We start from the raw sequence: 22,747 nt of genomic DNA on the forward strand, positions 1-22,747 counted from the left end.
CTATTTTGGTCCGTTCCATATAATTTGTGCCCTTTCACTTTTATCATGTTTGATAGTGGACCTCATATTCCACTAACTCATTTATGCTCACATTTTATTATAAAACTAATATATAAAAGTACGACCCATATTCCATTAATTTTTTCAATTAACTTTTCATTACATTTCTTAAAACACGTTCCCGGTCAAAGTGGGACGAATTATGTGGGACGGAGGAAGTATAAGTTTAAATAAAAATAGCGGGATTTACCGATCATTCGTTTGCTCAACAAACAATGGAAATACTCGGCAAAGAAAGATTACCGAGCAAGTAACGAGCAACACATATGCTCGGTAGAAAGAAAAAATTGATTAAAGTATTCTTAGTGTAGAATACGGTACATCTTATAAGAAAGAAAAGATTTGCCAAAAATAGAAAATGGTTATTTTTGTGGGACATACCAAAATAGAAAAGGAAGACTATTTTTATTGAATAGAGGAAGTATTAAGAAAAACATTGTATAAGTATTATCGGAAGCGTTCATGAGTAAGGATGACGCCATGTGTAAAGACATGACACATTCTGTAAAATGCTTAAGAGTAGACTTCATACGCTCTGCTCAACACCAACCACGTCCGTCACCGCTCAACCTGCACATTTTTAAAACTTATGCATGACAGATATTTGAGATTATGCATATACTCCCTCCGTCCCCCATTACTTGACACCGTTTGCCATTTTGGTCCGTCCCCCATTACTTGACACACTTCACTTTTTCCATTTTTGGTAGTGGACCTCATATTCCACTAACTCATTCCTACTCACATTTATTATAAAACTAATACTTTAAAAGTAGGACCCACATCCCACCAACTTTTTCAACACACTTTCCATTACATTTCTTAAAACCCGTGCCGGGTCAAACCGTGTCAAGTAATGGGGGACGGAGGGAGTATAATATTGAGATTTTTGTTTGCATTTGTCGATAAAATTTGATTATCAATATGATTGAAATATAATTTATCAAATTTTATCACCCGAACATCGTCGGAACATATGCAATTGAGATTTTGTTGGAATCCCTGTAAAATTATCTCTAATTTGATACTCCATCCGTTCCATAGTAATAGAGTCATTTTGTCATTTTGGTATGTATCATAGTAATAGAGTCATTTCCCCTTTATAGTAAAAGTCAACATATTTTTCCACACCTACTTTATTCTCTCTCACTTTTTTCTCTATTCACCTCTCTATCTTTTTCATTTTCCACTTTATTTTCCCTTTACTTAACTCAACTAGCACAATTTTTCTTAATCTCCATGCCGAAAAGAAACGCCTCTATTACTATAGAACGGATGGAGTGTATTTTTTGCGAAAAAATAATTTAAATCGAGAGAGTTACGTAAATTTAAAGTTTTGAGATGATTTAGATGAGAGAGGATTGACATTAATACCCTTTAAGTTTATTTAATAATTTTTTTAATTTAAAATATTATCCTTGTGGCATTATTTCAACCACGAGATCTTCTAGTCTAATAGCTAAGATTTGATCTTGAATTGTGATACTCCCTTCTATATGTAAGGGATATATATACTAATATTAAATAAAAATTAAATATTTAATTCATTATATTATTCATTTTACCAATATCGTTGAATTGCTCAATCAATTGTCAACGATATGAAAGAATATTAAATAGTTATATTCAGATAGAATACATCAGCCTAATTCATAGAGTTTCGGGTTAGCGCTACTCAGGTTGCGTGTTAATTGAGTATGAGCTAATTGGATTATTTTTCGAGCTATTAATTTACAATCCCAAACCTATAAATTTAGCCAGCTATGCAGATTAATTTAGCCTACACTCCTAATTGTTTTAATAGTATTTTTTTTTTTCAAAAAAGAAGCCATAGAGCTGAATTTTACTACTTGTATTGCGCCATTTGGGCTGTTAGAAACAAGAGCTGATGTAGATTATAAAATTGAGTCCACCATTAAATTAAGAAGCCCACCAGTCAGGCGTGCGCATTGTTAGCGCACACTAATACGAAGTTTTTGTCTATCTTAAAACTCGAGTTGTGTCAACTGGTAAGAAATAATGAAGGACGGAGGAGTACATTACAATGATTTTCTCTTCATAATTATGGTGCGATTAGCATTTTAGTATTTGTAGAAATCATAATTACTTGTATGCATATATATACAATGAGAAGTGCCAGTAGTATTTTATTTAAATGTTAAAACACATACTATTACAGAGTATATATGAGTCATATATTACGCAACAATCAGATTCTTGGCATTTGCATAAATTAACTATGTTGTAAATCTCAAGGGATCTGCAGCTGATGAGGATGCTTCAACATTCTTATAAGTACCTGTCCACGTGTAACCATTGTCTGGAATCATTGTAGGCATGCCTTCAAAATCTCCTTCATCTTCAGATTCATATTCAGATATAGTTGACATGTTAGACATCTTAATATTTTCCAATTCTGTCACCACTTCTTTCATAGTTGGTCTCATTCTCCCTTTCAAATACAAGCATCTCTGTGCAACCCTTGCAACTAAAATCACCTCTTCTTTTCTACCTTGCTCCAACACTAGAGGATCCAATATCTTGTCTAGACAATTTCTTACCATGCATGTAAGAAACCGATTAGCAAGGCCTTTTTCCTCTTCCTCTTCGTCACAAGAAATTGGCGTTTGTCCAGTGAGGAGCTCGACAAGAACCACCCCAAAACTATAAACATCGCTCTTTTCTGTGAATTGACTAGATTGGAAATACTCTGGATCTAAATACCCGAAGGTACCTTGAACAAGAGTAGTTAGATGAGTTTGATCTGCAGCAACGGACCTCGAAGTTCCAAAGTCCGATACTTTGACCACATATTTCTCATCTAGAAGGAGATTACTTGACTTGATGTCTCTGTGATAGATAGCCACAGAAGATGCGGAATGTAAATACGCTAGTGCCCCGGCTATATCTGCTGCAACTTTCAAACGCATGTTCCATGGAAATGGAAATTCATTATTTGGATCATGTATGAGATCATAAAGGGTGCCATTTGGCATGAATTCATACACAAGAAGAGGAACTTCGGTCTCCAAACAACACCCCAATAATTTGACCACATTTCTATGGTTGATTTGTGAAAGTATAGCAACCTCATTTATGAACTGTTCCAATTGGCTTTCCTCAACTAACTTCGATTTTTTTATTGCCACAATTTTACCATCGGATAACATTCCTTTGTAAACAGTGCCTTGCCCTCCATTTCCAAGGATTCGGTTCTCATTAAAGTGATCAGTAGCTACCTCCAATTCTTTTGCTGGGAAAACTTTTGTTTTTCCAACAGAGCCTTCATTTGTTTGTTGTTGTAAGAGAAGACCACCATTTCTTTTGAAGAATTTTTCTTTAACCAGCTTTTCCCTTTTTCTCTTCAACAGCTTATACAACCAAAAGCACACTGAGACGAATAGTACAAGTCCTAATCCTGAGCTCATACCTGTACATAAAATTACTTTACTTAGAAAGAATAACCATAGAAGAATTTGAGCGGAAAATATTTACTATGACAAATAATACTCTCACGTCAGCTAAAAATAGTTTAGACATGGGTTTTAATGAGAAATTAGTAAAATAAGAGAGAAGGAGAAAAAGTGAGTTAAGTAGCAAGAGAGGAGAAAAAGTGAGTTAAGTATGCGAGCTAGGAGAAACAGTGGGTAGTATAAGAGATGAACTTTTCCATTTTTGGAATGATACTATTTCCTCTGGACATTACAAAATGGTAAAAAAAAATGACTATATGTCATGGACAGAGGGAGTAATTTGTTACCCGTCAGGATTATGGTCTTTGTCTTGGATGGTGGCAGCTTAATGCAACGGGTGCCATCTTCCCTCCCATCACCAACGTACCCTTCGAGGCAGTGGCGAATCCAGACTTTTTAAATTGGGGGTACGAATTTTATGATAAATAAACATACAACATATAAAAAATAATACATTAAAATATAAAATAAAATAAAATAAAATAAATTATACTAGTAATATATACTATAAACTACCACAAAATAGTACTAAAAGGAAAGAACTTAAAAAAAAACTTACTAAAAGCTTCAAATATAAGCAACAATCTAATATATAAGTAAACAGAATAAATATACAACATAGAGAACAAGATGATAATCTACAAAATATAAAATCTAAGTAAAGTAAGTAAACAAAACAGAAAGCAAAATCATAAAACTTAATCTACAAAATCTAAAATATAAGTTAAAAATATTCAAAATAGGGAACAAAATCATAAAACTATAAATGAAAACAAAGTTGGTATCAGAGGAATTCGAACTCTGGTCTCTCCATTAACAAAAAACACGTTTCCAACCACTGCGCCACTGATGTGTTTTGAAATATGTGTCTAAATATAACATTATGTAGGAAATATTTGGGGGTACATTATAAGCTGGATACGCCAGTGCTTCGAGGCATGAGCAGTGATAAGATCCAGCATCATTGATGCAAATTGAATTTGCAACGCATGTATTAGTTGTACTGTCCGCGCATTCATCAATATCTGCTTGTAAAAACATCTAAAATATCAATCGATCAACGTTTGGAGCAAGATGAAATTTCTTTGAATATGATCAAAATTAAACATTCCATTTATAAGTGCTAAGCTTTAAATTAGTATTTAGTTTCATGGCATTGCAGATAGTTAAAGCATTAGATTGCAAGGTTAAGCAAAAAGCACACAGGATTGTACAAACCATGACATCCTGGGTTAAGGTAAGGATAGCCTTGGTATCCCTTGGAGCAGTTGCAGAGGTAGCCTCTAACTCTATCATCAAAATCAATGCAGACGGTGTTATTCTGACATGTATAATCCGCCGCATTCAGTTGTGCTTCTTTGCAATTCACAGCACCAATCCTCCAGTCTAATGTAACTATAGTGGGTCGATAATTTATGTTTGGATCATCAGTTTGAATCTGTGTTGAGTTATTGAAAATGGGGTATGTTGCTTGATGATAATCATCCTTGGTTCCAGTAAAGGCATAACTGCAAGAGAAATTGGTACGTGGCCATCGTCCACTGAACTCGCTCAAATTGGCTTCAAGGTAGGAGGTGCCTGCAACCGAATATTTGTTTCTTTATCATTTTGTATCATGTTGAAATATAAGATATACAAATACCTCTCGGAATGGGTGCCCTGCAACAGCCATTGCCAGGCCAATACTCATCAGTTTTGGTAGGACAATAAGCATAATAGTTATTGGCAATTTGAGTATTTTTGCAAACAGCTGCACAAGTGCTGCCAACCGAAGTACGACTCGCATGCCCAGTCATACCCACCATTATGTCATCACACCCAATCACAGAGATCCAGCTATCTTCCGACAACGTAAATTGAGTTTTTGACAAGTCAATAGTCAAGCTTTGCTCTACTGTCTTAGTGATTCTCTGTTGAGAATTTGACCAATTGTAGCAAGCAAAACCAAGTGTTGGATAGTTGACCCGAACCTGTGATGAATTTAAACGGGTGATTTCCGCCTTGAGAACAGAGAGGTAAGCTTTTGGAGGATTAGTTGATGTATCACACTTTACTTCAAAAGATGGCTCCAAATAGCAATTCTGCCCGATTCCAAATGGAAACGGAATTGACAATTCGCCACATTGATCTCGACATCCGTTTCTTGCTATGGAGCTGCGAAATACAATTGCTGGTGGAAATAGTGTTAGAAAGTATACCTTCTGCGTACATAAGAATAAACTGAAAGAGTAATACTAACGTTGGCAGCCTCCAACCACGTAAGGATTTCCCTCGTATCCTTGCAGGCAGCTGCATTGGTAACCTCTGCTAACGTTAGCAACATCAACACACAGACTCTTGCTATCTTGACATGCGTACGTGGTCGGATTCAGCTTTGCTTGGCTGCAATTCTCAACACCCGCAATCCAGTCCAGCCTCACCACCGGAGGACTCGTTGCTGATGCCCAATTGTCAGTCTGCAATGCAGTTGAGTTATGGAGGTAGAACAACGGATACGAAAATCCGGATTCATTTGTGTCCGACACCTCCTGGATAAAGGCGTGGCTGCAGGGGAAAAGCTTTCTACGTTGCACTTTTCTGCTCAAGTCTATTAGTTTTGCTCCCACGAATCCCGTCTCTGTCATAGAACATAATAAGATCCAACTTCATATTTTTAACAATTTGAAAAACTTCTCTGTCATATAACATACTCCCTCCATCCCAAGATATTAACTCACTTTTTTTGGACACAAGAATTTAGGAAGTGTTGTTTAGTGGTGTTTGTGAGTGGAGTTGGTAGTAAAGTAAATTTTTACCATAAATAGAAATGGATCAAATATGTTGGGACACTCCAAAGTGGTATACGAGTCTAATATCTTAGGAAGGAGAGAGTAATAAGATCCAAATTCATATTTTTAACAATTTGAAAAACTAGACTTTAAAGACCGAAGGACATTTTGGTCTAAAAAAATCCAAATAGTGGCAAATATCTTCCAAAGCAATATTACATGAAAGTTCACATATGCGTAGTGATATTTTGAAAGAAGAGGCCGCAAATGATATTATAGCAAATTTAGGGATTAAAAATGTAGTTCTCTCCAATATAAAATTACAAAAATTTCCTTTAATAAAAAAATATTCCCTCAGTCCCAAGATAAGGGAGTCATATTCCTTTTTAGTATGTCTCATTATAAGTGAGTAATTTCATTTTTTTAGCAAAAAATCTTTTCTCTTATTTTATTATCCACCTATTTTATTCTGATGTTACTTCTCTACTTTTCTCTCTCTCATACTTTCTCTCTCTATTTAGTTGTTTAAATATCAATTCCTTAAATCCCGTGTACAAAAGAAGTGATTCACTTATCTTGGGACAAATGGAGTATCAAAAGAACATATGTCTGGTGATATTATATCAATATATATGTCTGGTGATATTTTTAAAGAATATAGACTACATATGATATTAGTGCAATGTCCTGAGACTAAAATTGTAATTCTCTCGTGTAAAACAATAATATACTCCCTCTGTCCCATTAGAAATGAAACGTTTTCCTTTTTGGTCTGTCCCACTAAAAATAGAAACAATACTCTCTCTACTTTTTCTTCTCTCTTACTTTACTCACTCTTCATTAACTCACAAAACAACACTACATAAAATCATATGCCGAAAAACAAATGTTGCATATTTAGTGGGACGGAGGGAGTACTAATTGAGAATTACCTCCGACGATTTGAGACTGGCAACAACCACTTCCAATGGAAGTAGGATCGAATGGGCAATACCCTGTTTGAGTATTGATGTCTTCCTCACAAAAGGCAGAGCAACCGCCGTTGTTGTAAGTTCCGTTGGACTGCAGCACAGCGTCGTCGCAGCCAATGGCGGTGAGCCTGTTTGTGTACATGGACAGCGAATACAAAGTCCCTGTCAAGTTCACACTCACACTACTATCTTTATACGAACCACCTTCAGACTCATAGCAAACCGAAACCAGGTTCGAATACTCAACCCGAATATAGGTTTCGTTTATTTCAATCAATTGCTTATCAATTATGGAAAGGTACGCCTTTGGAGGCTCTGTGGAAGTGTTGCAGCTAATGGTAAAGGACAGGTCGAACGAGCAATTCAACCCGATCCCAAATGGATATGAAATGGGCAAATTCCCACACATATTTGGGCATCCTGGTTTGGCAACTGGACCACCATATATTGCTGGTAAACGAAGCAGGAACATGAAATGCAAGATTGTATAAATTTGTGGAAGAGGCATAGTGCTTAGTGGCTGTATTTGAGATTGATTGATCACTTATTTACATATATATAAGCAGTGAAAGTCAAAATAAGAGGGTCACTTATTTTAAATTAAAAGTCTTCATACTCAAAGTCTTCATGTAACATCCCGAATTTCCGAACCTTAATTTTAGAGCCCTAGAATTTATTATTGATGACGTGGAGACGTGAATTAATTTATGAATGCATTTATTGCATGAGATGCTTTGGCCGAGTCGAGTCTAGGGTTTGCGTTGGAGGTTTGAAAAGTCAAACTTTTTTATTATGTGATGTGACAATAGATTTATTAAATAATGAGGTGAATTATTTGTTTAAGGGTGAGTGAGAATATTAGAGAAAATTTCCATAAATACTAGCCACCCAATTCTTAAGATTTTCAAACCCCCTTGATTTTTGGAGGAGGAATTCCATTTTTCCGGATTTAATTTAATTCTTGGGATATTTATCCAAATTAAATCCAAAACCCAATCATTCCTTATTTATGTTGAGAAAAATCGACCCCCATATTCTCCTAGGTGATTTTCGAAAATCACCTATGTTGGGAAGGAAATATTATTTTGCTTGTTTAATTGATTCCTTGTTTGATTTCCTTCCATACCTAGAATTTAAATATTCTAACAAATCTTTTCATACCTCAAGAGATCTTGTCATATCTTATTTCAGTTAATATTTAAAATCCACTCCTTGTGGGAGAAGCAAAACTAACGCCTATTTCAATCCCTAGTTGGGAGAATTCCTATTTTTATTTTGCTCCGTGATATTTTATTCTACTCCGTAAAATATACCAAAACAAAATCTTGGCTAATTGGGAGCCATATATTTCAAAATTTTCAAGCCTTGATACCCTAGTCTATTTTTTTTAATTCTTCTTCCCTACTTCACAATATTTATTTATTTAATTGTAGAGAATAAGATCTTACCAAATATTCTATTTTATTTACCTAAAGATCTTATTGAACTCTATAAATAAGAAGCCAAAAACCTAACCCTAGCCATCACAAATTTTCGCCCCCTACCCATAATTTTCGCCCCTCCTCCCTTCTCCACTCTCTCCAATTTTTATTCTATACTTTGTCACCTTTTGAAGAAGAATTGAAGTTTGATCCAAGAATTTTGAAGAACCGAGTCTAATACTTAATTTCTACCATTCGTTTTTCTCATAAGGTGTTTTTATATTCATCTTCTTCGTTTCTACTCGATTCCTCTTCTTTCTGACCGATTAATTGGTATTCTTGAACCCTCATGCATCTTGTTTGAGTGAAAGTGGGATAAAGGGGATATGGAAATATGTATACATGTGTGCGGTGTGTGTGTGTGACGTGTGTGTGCGTGTCGTGTGTATGTGTGTTGTGTTGTGTGGTGTGTGCTTGATGGCTAAATACTCTTGTGTGACATATGTTGATGTTAGATCTAGATTTGAGATGCGAATGGAACTTATGCGATGAACATGATCTTGATTGATTAATGATGCTAAAATAGATTGGTGGGAAAAGAGAAAAGCGTTGAGACATGCATGAGTTAGGAGTTTGTATTGAATCTGATTTGTGATATGTGTCTATGTGATTAAAAAGGTGAAACCTCAATTGCGAAGCCGGATAACAAGGGAAAGAACTTACTTGAAACCTAAGCAGTCGAGGTGGGCTTTACTCTTAAACTCTTTTATGTGCAAATATATGAATGTGGAGAAATAAGGGTGGTTTAACTGTTATGCCATGCCTATGTCTGTTTTGTTGTGATATTGTGCGCCTGATGCCCAGTTTGAGAGTTCGCTCCATTGGGCTATAGGGATATGGATATGTTAAACGAATTCGGGTCTGAGTATGGGCTGCAAACCCTACCAGGCTATGTACACGAGGGGATCGGGAGCCGTCCTTGCTAGTCGGCCGGTCTCATGGGCGAAAAGTGTGGCCACACTTTCATCACACCATGGAATGATTGTGATTGTGGAATTTGACGAGAAAAGTGGGGAGTTATTTGACTGGCCAGTGTATGGAAAAGTGGGGAGTTATTTTACTTATGTGCAGGTTGAACGATGACGAGCGGTGGCGGGTGTTGAGCATGATAACTAACTAAGATGGATGTTTTGAACTTCAAGCGTAGTTGTGTCTTCATACATAGCTGCTCTCTCTCTTGGTCGTTTCCGCTGAAATTATTTTGAAACACTTATGATTATTTTGGATATTTTGCACTCTCCTTTCAGTTTAGAGGCCTTAGACTATCGTGTGGTTTTTATCTTGGAAACTATGTCATACTCTTGAGATTTTTTATCGTAATTTATGATACCTTCCTTTTTCTTATTTAAGCTTCTAGGTTAAGTTGTTGTTTTAAATGCTCTGATAGTTCCTTTAAATCTTTGGTCAAAACTCTTTAAATGTAACCCTAGCCTATGTTGAATTCTTTGAGTCCATTTTCGTAGCAGTCGCTGCATTTATTGTACCCTAGGAAGGCGGACTGTTACACTTCATGACTTAAGTTCGTATATTTCGAGGTGTTAGTTACACGCATATGACCTTTCATAGTAGGAATTTGCACGAACATGTTGCATGAAAACATAATCTTATTTTTTTTATTTTACTACTGTTTATGTTAATATTTTCTTTGATGCACATGCATGGATTCATTTTGTTCTACTAATAATACTTAAATCATTTTTTATGTTTATCTCACTAAAAAAAAATTTATTTTTAAGGATAAAAAAATCCAACTACAATTTTTTGCATTGGAAATTTTTACTCCCTCCATCCCCTATTATATGTTCCAGTTTTTCATTTTGGGATGTCCTTTATTAATCGTCTCACTTTATTTTTACTATTTCTGAAATTGGACCCCACATTCAACTGACTCATTTCCCTCACATTTTATTATAAAACTAATATTGAACTGTAGTACTTACATTCCACTATCCTTTTTAACTCACTTTTCTCTACATTTCTTAAAACCCATTGATACACTCAGATTTTGCACTGTTTAAAGGCCATTATTGGTCCGTTTTTAATGTCAAAGTTGCATTATATGTCAATTATTTGTATATTTTATACATTTTGGTATTTTGACGTGTTTTGTGAGAAATGTGCATATTTGAGCCTAAAAGGGGAGTCAAAACACGAAATCTGGAAATCTGGAGTTTCAGGCGGCGACCGGCGACCATCAATCTGTAGAGGTCCGTTTCGGAAATCTGTGCATGGAACGAAGTCACGCCCGGCGACCGCTGGGGAAGGTGTGGCGACCGCCACCCAAGAGTCAGAGAGTTCGGAACCATTGCCCGGCGACTGCCGGCCGAGGTGCAGCGGGCCCACAACGAAAAAGCGGCGAGCATATTTAACCTAGATTTCTCTCCAAGATTTACCATATTTTGCAGTCCTTTTCCTTCTAGGAGAGTGGCGATTTCTACCCTATAAATAGGCCCTCAAGCTTCATCGAAATCATCCTCTTTTTGCAACATATTTTCTAGAGATAAAGTTAGAGTGTTTCATTGTGTAAGGAGTTGAAGAAGGAGTCAAGAACATCAAAGCGACAAGGATTCAACCTACGAGTTTTATTAGCTTTAGTTTTATATTCCAATTGTTTTCCCTTCAATCTATGTCTTTAGATTATTACATTATGTGTAGCTAAATTCATAAGATTCTAGGGATGTGTTAGTAACGGCTTTGGTTATACAATTCCTTTTTCTATTTAATATCCGTTTTATTTTTACTTTGTTTCTTCCCTAAGTTAATCTTGACGCTTCATGATTGAGTGACACAATCGTGTATGAATTAATATAACTTGCTACATAATCGTGAGAGGATGTTGACGAGTTAGATCCACTTAGTAGACACTACAGTTAGTTTCCCTTAAAACGACACTGTTAATTGAGAGTGAGGACTTTTCAAGGGTCTTAGGAGCTTTTGAGAGTTACAGATTTAGGATTGATAACACTAATGTTAGTGACCAACGTCTGCATCACATGAGCATGAGTTAGGTGACTCGTCCTATCAAAGTATTAACTGTGCTAGGGTATTGTAGTTGGAATTTGTATAACCATAACTGTGAACGCACATCCCTGGAATTCCCTTATCTCTATACTTTTAACTCGTGATTTATTTGCAATCAGTTGTTTTAATTGCTTTAAATTATTTTCAGTTTTCAAAGTTCTCAAAATCTTTTGGTTTTCCAAATAGTAATTGAGTTTTAGTAGAGGGTAGCCAGTCTATGATTGTTTTCCCCGTGATTGATATCCGGTACTGACCTTTAGCTATATTATTTCTACTATGTATACTTGTAGGTATTTATAGTGCTAATAAAAAGTGCATCACCATGCCGGGTCAAAGTGAGACACATAATGGGGGGATATAGGGAGTATAAAATAACAATAAGAACGCAAAAGAAAACGTTCCTAAATTAAGGACAAATAAACTCAATATTTTGCTTTTCTTGAGGACGCTTCCATTTGCGTTCTCCAATTTTAGTTGGGAGATTTTGCGTTGTCTAATTTTAGTTGGGAAACCAATCAGGGACAGAGCCAGAAGTTTTTAGTAACATGGGCAAAAATATACATGAAGATAATTTAAATATTCAAGAAGGGGCAATTAGTGGAAGATTAATAAAAAAATGTTATAGCAAGTTATATTTATATATATATATATATATAGTTAAATATGAGATGGGCATTTGCCTCGTCTAAAATAAAGGATGGTTTTATAAACGTTGGTGATTTATTTAAAAACATAAATTAACATTTTGAATTGCATTAAAAATATCATTAATAATTTTTTCTGTAATAACTATCATATTTTATTAATTTTGTATTAAAACGGAGTGATCCATTTCTAATCACTCCTATTTTTCAAAAATAGGTATACAAATTACTCCCTCCGTTCACTATTTATAAATCCCAGGTTGGAGCGACAAACAAACACATTATTTATTGGACGGCGACTTTTTGACCCAGAGTGGCAGTCTCTTCCATCCGCATTTATGTGGATGAATATGACACATTTTTCTTCAAAAACAAATGTGACGTTTATTTATTGCTAATCCATGAATAACATATTCACATATAAGACTTCTTAAATGGGCCACTCCATACTTATATAGATAAGTCAGAATCATCTATCGTCCACTTGTTAAGAAAGGATTATTTATACTTATATAAATATGCTAAAATCATCATTAAATCGATGTATATAAGATTTAAGAGCTTTAAATATTATAAACGTAGATGAGACTTTCTTTGAATTCATTATCAGATCTGTTCATCATGGATGTGAATGCAAGTACAACATCATTTAGATGATTTTTCATGAAGTGATAAGGGAAGACGCGCTAGGCACATTCTTTAGATGAGATGACCATGAACTCTCGTTGAAATCACCAATTAATAAGAAAGAACCCTTATTAAGTCGGAGAAGATAAAGAAAGTCGCAAAGAAACGTTGCTTTGTTGATAACCAATAGTTTTAGGATTCTTGATGGAAAAGTAAATAAAGATAAAAGACAAATAATTGCGATTTCATTGATTGATTCCAAAAGATAACAATAGCTCTTATTTATAATGCTAGTAACTTAATGAACAAGAAAATAGATATTGTAGAGATACGGTAAATTAAAATTAACTAATTAATAAAGATATGATAATATTACTATAGGTATACTCAGTATCATAAAACCACTATTGTTTTTAAGCAAGATAAAAGAATTTTGAAAACGGTTACTGTGAAGAAAAAAAAGTATACTTTTCATAATGGAATTTCCCTCCTCTCTTCATTCAATTTTGTATAACCCATGTATATATATACAAAAGAGTAAAGATCAATTTTAGTACTAAATATATGACAAAAAATTAAATTTGACTCAAAACATTCACCTTTTGAAAAACGAATTCATAACAAATGATAATGCCCCCGAAGTAGTCCTTTTTTAACGGTTTTGTCAAAAAACTAACGGTTACCGCTAATTGCACAGCGGCATGACCGTTAGTTTTTTTACGAAACCATCAAAAAAGGATCGCTTCGACAAAGATTTCATTTGTTATAAACCTAATTTTCATAAAAATAATATTTTACAACCACATTCATATTTTGGTAATATATTTATAACCAAAATTGAACTTTATATGACGCAATTTTACAGTGTAATCTTACTTTTCTATATATTGGGTATACAAAATCTTGATATGGAATATAATTAGTAGTATTTGTAAGACTACTGTTTCTAGTCAATTACTAATATTTTATAAACCAAATTGTACGATTCCACACGCGCATGCGAGTATAGTAGAATATAGCACCACTGTTTCTATCATCATTAAGCTGTTCACTTATGGAGAAGTGGAATAGCATGTGTGCGACATTCCCAGACATTTTTCAGAATTATTTTTCATAATCATAATTAAGGTGTGATCACTGTTAGATAAGGTGGAAAATATTACTCATATGTACATGAGGTATCTCACTACGTATAAATGGAACTCACACACTGTAGAAAAATATGGCTGAATTAATACTTATAAAGGATAATAAACTCTGCGGTGCGACTTTAAATTAAAATCCATTTACTTATTATAAAATAAATAAATAAAGGGTTATATCCGAGCTGTCATTTTTTTTTACATAAAGACATGTCTTCTGACTAATGTTTGAACTTTGAAATGATCGAAATTGCGTAAAATATAATTTAATGAACTGTGGAATCTGAGTGCTAAGAAATAATTGATATTCAAAATCTTCCATGCACGATATCGGTTGTGTGAGAAATTTTGGACCTTAACTATTTATAATGTGTCAATCTAACTGAAAATCGGGTGGCAATTATGGTCAATTTTACTTTTCCTAACTTTGTTATGCAATTGCACGGTAGATTCAATAAGCATCTGCAAAGAAATGAGAAATTAATAGAGGAAGAATCAAATAACGGGTTATAACATAGTTTGCTGCGCGGAGCTGGTGACTTTTTGATTACGGGTTCAAATTTCACTATTCAATGAGAGACTTTTGACCTTAATCCGTAAATCCGGTCAATAGATATTTTACACCAAGAATAAGAGTGGGAATAAAAAAAGTTCCCTTTTTAAAAAAAACTAACAAATCTTTTTTAAATAGGAGAGACTCGATTACATAATTTTATGTATTATCTAAAGAAATAATTAATTGGTAAAGTAAGAAAGATAGAAAAAAAAAATGATTGATGTATTGTTTGTTAATGGAGAGTGTGTCTCGTCTTATTAAGGAGAAAAATGTTTCCTAAAATAGAAAGTTTCTGATTTTAAGGATCCGAAAGAGATTTAAATGGAAATAATTTATATTTGTAAAGGACGAGGGAGTGATAGATTTATTACCTCCTTTATCGATGGTTTGTTGGAAAGGAGGTGAGCGAGCTTATGCTGTATATAGCTTAATGGTGATGGATCAACTCCCTCGTGTTTAAAATCCATCTTGTCTTTAAGGTGGAGACCAAGGAGCGACTTATTGTCACGAGTGAGGGAGGTGAATGCTTTAATGACAACAATTGAGACTCCGAACATGTCATTTTTAGACACTTGTAAAGAATCTTTAGAACTACTTGTGTACGATAAACTCTACATCAACTTTTTACTTATTGTGAGAATTAGTAATTTTATAATGTTGTGTTTTGTTGAGATAGAAGACTTAAATTAATTAATGAATATAAATATCTTAAATATGGAAAATAGTTAATTTAAAATGGAAGTCTAGATTACTTCTAAATAGGGATTAGACAAACATTCATTATTATATACTCCCTTCATTCTATAGTAGTGGGGTCATTTTGCCATTTTGCTACGTTCCATAGTAATGAAGTCATTTCTATTTTTTTTAAAGTCAACACATTTCTTCTTACTTACTTTTCCCTCTCTCTTATTTTATTCTCTCTATTTTTTCCTTTCTTCTACTTTATTATCTTTTTATTTAATACATTACACACATTTTTCTTAATCTCCGTGCCGAAAAGAAATACCTTCACTACTATGGAACGGAAGGAGTACTGTATACTATAGTGACCAAGTAATATTTTTTTGGACTTCGAATTAAATAAGCTTCAATTTAGTTAATGAGAGTCCAATAGTAGAGGTTCAATTAGGGATGTCAATCGGGCCAGCCCATCGGGTTTCGGGCCAACCCTATTCGGGTTGCGGGTCAATCGAGTGCGGGCTATTCGGGCTGTGATTTTTTCGGGTTATAAAAGTTCAACCCTAACCCTAAAAGCTCGGGTTTCGGGCTAGCCCAGCGGGCTAATTGGGCTGCTACCGATAAAATTAACATGCGTTCAATCCAATAAATAATAGTAAAAATTAGTTATATTTATAAAATGTAAAATATTTAATTATGATAAATTTGAGATATATGCTTAAATTCAAACATAAACATGATCAAATACTAATAGTTGAGATTTATGCAAAATAAAACATAAACATCAAGATATTTTAAAGCATATTTTAGAAATTTAAATATATATTTTAGTAAATTTTGAAGTTTCTAATTTATATATCTATTATTATGTTAAAAAAATTTTAATATATAATTTATATATTTAATATATAAAATTGAAAGTTATTTTTTAGTAATCTATATTGTAAAATAACCAATGAAGTGTCGAATTAAAGTCAAACAAATAGAACGATAGAAATCTTATCGGGTTTTCGGGCCAGTCCATCGGGTTTTCGGGTCTGACCCTAACGGGTTGCGGGTTAAACGGGTGCGGGCTAATCGGGCTGTAATTTTATCAGGCTGGAAATTTTCAGCCCTAATCCTATAAATTTGGCTGGCTATTCGGGCGGCCCACGGGTTGCGGGCTACATTGACATCCCTAGGTTCAATATAACATAACTATACATAAAAGAGACAAGATATATACCTAGCCCCTGATGATTAAAAATTTTGATTTCGAAGATTAGATATGATGCCCTAGAACACGAAGTCAGTCACAAAATAGGAAACATAGAATAGCAACCCAAAACAAATTAGAAGTTAGTTATTTCCTCATCTAGAAAATCTCAAGTTAGCCTTCTCAACAACTACTTTTGTCATCATTTAACAATGTTCGAAATCAAACGAATTTAATGCTTTATTTGGTTTTTATAGGTTTTTCTTAATTGTCCTATTTTACTGCGTTAATTGCAACCTTTTTTCCTGCAGATAGTTGGACTTTTAGATTGCTGTAAGTGATTGCGTGAATCCGAGGTGTATATTACTTGTGCCCTAAAGATCACAAATTCACAACCATTAGAAATAAAAGAATCATTTGATTAGATTTTCCATACTTATACACATCATATGATTGATTAACTTCGTATGTAAATCAACTTACAAACATCAAACAAATATAAAAGTTCTACCAAAAGCAAAAGTATTTAGTACGAATCATTGTTTCACTTCATTCATTATATCGTAAACTTCAATTCGACATGGTAACAGAAATTGGTCAACCCAATATACAATAAATAAAACCTCTAAAAGATGATCACATATATACAACTAAGTCTTAATCATTCTCTCACAACCTAAGAGAGCTCCATTTATTTAATATACTAAACGGTTCCATGTTGTGAAGCACATTCAGATAGTAGTTGAGAGCACTAAGGGATGTGTGTCTGATGACCATGAAGAAGCATTCATATAACTGTTCAACCGTGTGTACTTATTGTCTGAAATCATGGGCATATCTTGAAAAGGTTTCACATCATCTAGTTCAATGTTAACACAACTCGACATTCCAGATATCCGGAAACTTTCCAACTCAGTGGCCAGTTCTTTCATAGTTGGTCTCATTCTCCCTTTTGAGTTCAAACATCTTTGTGCAAGCTTCGCAACTAGAATCACCTCTTCCTTCCTTCCTTCCTCCCGAACGAGAGGATCTAAAATTGTGTCCAAACATTCTCCTTCCATGCATGCAAGGAACCGTGCGGCTAGGCCTCTTTCCTCTTCTGTTTTATCAAGAGATATCGGTCTTTGTCCACTAAGAAGCTCGACAAGAACTACACCAAAACTATAAACATCGCTCTTTTCTGTGAACCGACTCGATTGGAAATACTCCGGATCCAAATATCCAAACGTCCCTTTAACCAGAGTAGTTAAGTGATTTTGATCCGTAGCAACTGACCTCGAAGTTCCAAAATCTGATACTTTAACAACATACTTTTCATCTAGAAGGATATTACTAGACTTGATGTCCCTGTGATAGATTGGCACGGAAGATGCGTAGTGTAAGTATGCTAGTGCCCCTGCTATATCTGCTGCGATTTTCAAACGCATGTTCCATGGACATGAAATTTCACTACGCTGATCATGAATTAGATCAAAAAGTGTCCCGTTTGGCATGAACTCATAAACGAGCAGGGGAACCTCGGTCTCCAAGCAACACCCCAATAGTCTTACCACATTTCTATGATTGATTTGCGATAATATTGCCACCTCATTTATAAACTGTTCCAGTTGATTTTCCTCAACCAACTTTGATTTTTTTATGGCCACAATCTTACCATCATATAACATTCCTTTGTAAACAGTGCCTTGCCCTCCTTGCCCAATAATTCTGCTTCCATTAAAGCAATCTGTAGCTACCTCCAACTCCTTTGCAGTGAAAAGTTTTGTTTTTCCAAGTGCACCATCATTCGTCTGCTGTTGCAAGAGAAGGCCACCATTTCTTTTGAAGAATTTTTCTTTTACCATTTTCTCCTTTCTCTTTCGCAACACTTTATACAACCAAAAGAACACTGAGAGTAGAAGTAGAAACCCCAATCCTGAGCCTATGCCTACATATAAACTTAGTGTCAAAATCAACAAAACTTTACAAATATGTGAAATTCAATAAGCTGCATACATGAATAGTAGTACTATTTAACAAAATATACAAACATCAGATTTTAAGAGAAAGTGAAGTTAAACAAATTGATATGAGAGTTGAAACATTATATTGCTACCTGTCAAGATAATCATCTTGGTTTTAGATGGCGGCTGCTGAATGCAACCTGTGCCATCTTTCTTCCCATCACCATTATACCCTTTTGGACATGAGCAATGAAACGTCCCCAGATAATTTACGCAAGTTGATTTTAAGATGCATGTATTAGTTGCATTATCCGCGCATTCATCAATATCTAGTCAGAAACATGTGCAGTATCAACCATTAATTGCAATTTAGTTGAACGTATATTTGTAGGTCAATTTCCAAATAAATCACTATAGCTGGCCAAGCTTACATAGCAAAAGATTACCTACCTTGGCACCCTGGATTGAGGTAGGGATTGCCTTTGTATCCTTTGGAGCAGTTGCAGAGGTACCCTCCAATCGTAGCATCAAAATCAACACAATCACTGTTACCACGACATGCAAACATAGCCGGATCTTGTCTCGCTTTTTTGCAATTCACTGCTCCAATCCTCCAATCCAATGCCATGCTCGACTGATCATAATATCCTTTTGATAGAAGAGCATCTAGTCCGATCCCCTTTGAGTTATTCAAAAACGGAAATGAGGTAACATAAATAGTACGATCATCCACATTTAATTTTTTAATGTATTCCACAAAGGCGTAACTGCAAGAAATATTAGTACTTGTCCATCTTCCACTAAGTTTGGTCACATTTGCTTCTAGGTAAGCCGTACCTGCAAATAATCCAACGCATATTTCACTAGAGAATGTCGACTTCTTTCACATATTGGACGCCATGAAAATAGTCAAATACTATAAAAGACACATATATAGCCGAACCGAATCTTGGACATCTTAATTTTCAAAGTAATCTTAAATACGTTTCCATAGTTATAAACCAGCAATATATTAACAACAACAAAAAAAAAAATCGATGGATTATTACCTCTTGGAACAGGCACTCTACAACAACCCTCGCCTCCAAAAGATGTTGTTTCATATTCGCATTGTGCGTTGATCCGACCTTTATACATCAAACGGTTGGAGCAAATGGCTGCGCAATTGCTTCGGATAGAACTTGGCTTGTCTTTTCCAATAATCCCGACAACCATAACATCACAGCCAATGGTGGTGATCCAATTCTCATCTGATAGTGTATATTGAGTTTTCAACAAGTCGATCGTCAATCTTTGCTCCTCTGGCTTAGTAATTTCAACTTGATTGTCTGACAAACTGTAGCACGTTGTAGCTTTGTTGAAATATTTAATCAAAATTTTGGATGAGTTCAGCTCAAGGATTTCAGTGTTGGAAAGACGGAGGTAGGGTTTCTCAGGATTGGTGGCCGTGTTGCAAACAACTTCAAAAGATGGCTCCAAGTAGCAATCTGGGCCCACTCCAAATGGAAATGGAATCGATACTTTCCCACATTGATCTAAGCATCCAGCTTTGGCAATTGAACTAGAAATTGCTGGATGAAAACAAAGGAGATATTCCAAAGCAAGTTAGGAGGAGTGTTATAATGCAACTTTTTTTAAATTGCTAACTTGCTAACTCATCAATATTGCGCAATATCTCAAAATCGTTAACACAAATTTAGTTGACATATGTCTTTGTGTTGACTTTTAAAAATAGATGTCAACACAAAGATATAGTAAGTGACATGCTAATGTCATCGTGTCAACATTGATGAGTTATTCATTTAAGAAAAGTTAGTAATCCATCAACCCTCAGCTAGTTAGTGTGTAAATAAATATAAGTAGGGAGAAACGAAACAAACTTTGGCATCCACCCGGTAAGTAAGGATTTCCATCGTAACCTTGAACACAACTACATGTGTATCCTGTATCACCGTAATCGCTATCAACACAAACACTCCTGTCATCTCGACATGCATAAGTTGTGGAATTCTTAGCTCGACTGCAGTTCTCGCTCCCAAAAAACCAGTCCAAGCGTACGATTGGCGGTCTTGTTGCTGATGCCCAATTATCATTTACCAATGCCGTTGAGTTGTCCAGGTAGTACAAAGGATATGAAAATGCGCTTTCATTCGAATCTTCTTCCTCCTGGATAAAGGCATAGCTGCATGGGAAGAGCTTTTTGCGTAGTGATTTTCTGCTCAAGTCAATTAGTTCTGCTTCCACCAAACTTGTGCCTGTCAGTTAAAATCAACTAATGTTTATTTGTTTCGTTAAGAAAAAAATATTAATATGAAGTTCTAGCCAACTTAACTACCTAAGAGAGTATCAGGTATTTATAAAAGCATTTCAGGCTGTCAGTGGACACATTATTAGTTTAAATGCAAGTCTGATTCTTAAAAGAAAGGCTTGTATAAGTTGACAAATTTGTTTGAATCGGAATATTAATACTTCAGAGAATGACGAAGATATGACCTATCTATATTAGACCGGTTTTATTTTGATATTTAAAAGTGAAAACCAGTTTCTGGTTTACTGTTGACCGATCCAACCATCCGGTTCAAACAGTTCATGGAGGATAAACATTGGTTTTAAGAGGTGAACTGGACCGAATTACTTGCCGGTTCGTGGTCAGACCGGTCGAACTGGCCAATCTGTTTTTAAAACACTAATTAAGAGAATGACGAAGATATGACTTAGCTATACTAGAAAAAGATCTTCTAAACAAATTAATTAGTCCAAGTGTTTTTTTTTTTCACAGGGCTTTGCTACCTTGTATCTTTTAACTGAAATTCAAGAAACCACCATAAATACATGCTCTCTTTGTGCACCAATCCAAGGTAAAATTTGTGAGGGGACGAATTTTAAAAAATGTAGTTGAAGAAAGTGGGTGAAAAATGTTAGTCGAAAGTGAGACTAGTTTTATAGTGAAATATGAATGAAATAAAGTTAGTGGAATGTGAGATTCATTATTAAAAATAGTAAAAAAAATAAATAAAATATTTATTGGTGAACTGATGGATGGAAAGAGTACTATATAGTTAGAATTAAACTCAATAAGTTTATAAAATAAAATAAATAATATTAAATGTGCATTAAAGGAGAGTACTGATGCACAATATATTCCTTTCTTTCTTTCTTTTGGCTGGGAGAAAAGGAACAAAAAGTTATTTAACACTCCATTTGTTTTCTAAAAATAAGAATTTTGAAAATGACATGAATTTTAATGTAAAATGGGTAAAGTAAGAGAGAGAAAAAATAATTAGTAAAATAGGAGAAACAAAGAGAAAAATAATGGAATTAGTGTCAGTAGAGTATAGGATTCATTTTATAAAACAAAAAATTTCTATATTTAAGAAACAGATAGAGTATTGAGAATTACGGGATATATCTAGATGGCAACAACCATTTGATGGGCAGTTTCCGACACCGCCTGTATCATTCTTGTCCGCACAAAACGCCGAGCAGCCGTCAAGGACAGAACTTCCGTTGGATTGCAGCACCATATCATCACACCCGATGGCAGTGAGCACGTTAAAATATGATAACATATAGGGTGTTCCCGACAAGTTTACACTCATTCTCTTACTATATTGATTGCCAGCTGGCAAACCATAGCAAGCTGAAATCATGTAGGGGGATTCGAGGCGAATGTAAGTTTGATTAAATTCAATCACTTCTCTTTTCAGAATGGAGAGGTAAGCTTTTGGAGGGTAAGTTGAAGCATCGCAGTTGATGTTAAAATATGGGTTGAGGCTGCAATTTGGCCCGACTCCGAATGGATATGGAATCAGTAAATCCCCGCACCGGTCAGGGAATCCGGGTTTGGCATTCAGAGCGCTGGAAAGTAATGGTGAGAGAAGTAGGACAAAGAAAATTAGTTGCATGTTTAAGTTGAAAGTGTATGAAGCTCAAGTGTAAGTTTCATATGAAAGTTTGGCTTTAAACATCTCACTACCTACTTGACTTTGCAGACGACTTTGACCTTTAAATGAATACATTAAATTTTTGTCTTTAAAAGTCACTGGCTCACTTTAAGCAATAAATGAAAATTATGAAATACAGAGATTAGAATGTGAAGTCATTTAAATTTGTGGAAATACTAGTAGTATTCATAGAGAAATAATTGTCGCAAAAATTCTAGCGGTCATGTAAATATAGATAGAT

General features: G+C 34.8%; 2 protein-coding genes across 4 annotated transcripts; both read right to left on the minus strand.

Annotated features, from left to right (window-relative positions):
- Positions 1-2,182: 2,182 nt before the first annotated feature.
- On the minus strand, positions 2,183-7,792 carry LOC125189748 (wall-associated receptor kinase-like 8). The gene is made up of 7 exons (XM_089058965.1): positions 7,234-7,792; positions 5,773-6,150; positions 5,176-5,703; positions 4,752-5,111; positions 4,478-4,558; positions 3,821-3,916; positions 2,183-3,490 (listed from the first exon to the last, which is right to left on the minus strand). The coding sequence occupies exons 1-7, from the start codon at positions 7,778-7,780 to the stop codon at positions 2,298-2,300; spliced, it is 3,183 nt and encodes a 1,060-aa protein (XP_088915091.1). The 5' UTR covers positions 7,781-7,792; the 3' UTR covers positions 2,183-2,297.
- A 9,352-nt stretch (positions 7,793-17,144) lies between these two features.
- Positions 17,145-22,473, minus strand: LOC125187318 (wall-associated receptor kinase-like 1). 3 transcript variants are annotated; one of them, XM_089058961.1, is made up of 6 exons: positions 21,987-22,473; positions 20,443-20,817; positions 19,612-20,133; positions 19,013-19,399; positions 18,715-18,891; positions 17,145-18,546 (listed from the first exon to the last, which is right to left on the minus strand). In XM_089058961.1, the coding sequence occupies exons 1-6, from the start codon at positions 22,465-22,467 to the stop codon at positions 17,351-17,353; spliced, it is 3,138 nt and encodes a 1,045-aa protein (XP_088915087.1). In that variant the 5' UTR covers positions 22,468-22,473; the 3' UTR covers positions 17,145-17,350. The 3 variants fall into 3 exon arrangements, with proteins under 3 accessions (XP_088915087.1, XP_088915088.1, XP_047939841.2); XM_089058962.1 differs by having other exon boundaries at positions 20,482-20,817; positions 21,963-22,473; XM_048083884.2 differs by having other exon boundaries at positions 21,963-22,473.
- Positions 22,474-22,747: the final 274 nt, after the last annotated feature.

This window comes from Salvia hispanica, chromosome 5 (assembly GCF_029641045.1).
Source record: "Salvia hispanica isolate PSC_SH4W2 chromosome 5, Shi_PSC_v1, whole genome shotgun sequence".
Taxonomy (NCBI): domain Eukaryota; kingdom Viridiplantae; phylum Streptophyta; class Magnoliopsida; order Lamiales; family Lamiaceae; genus Salvia; species Salvia hispanica.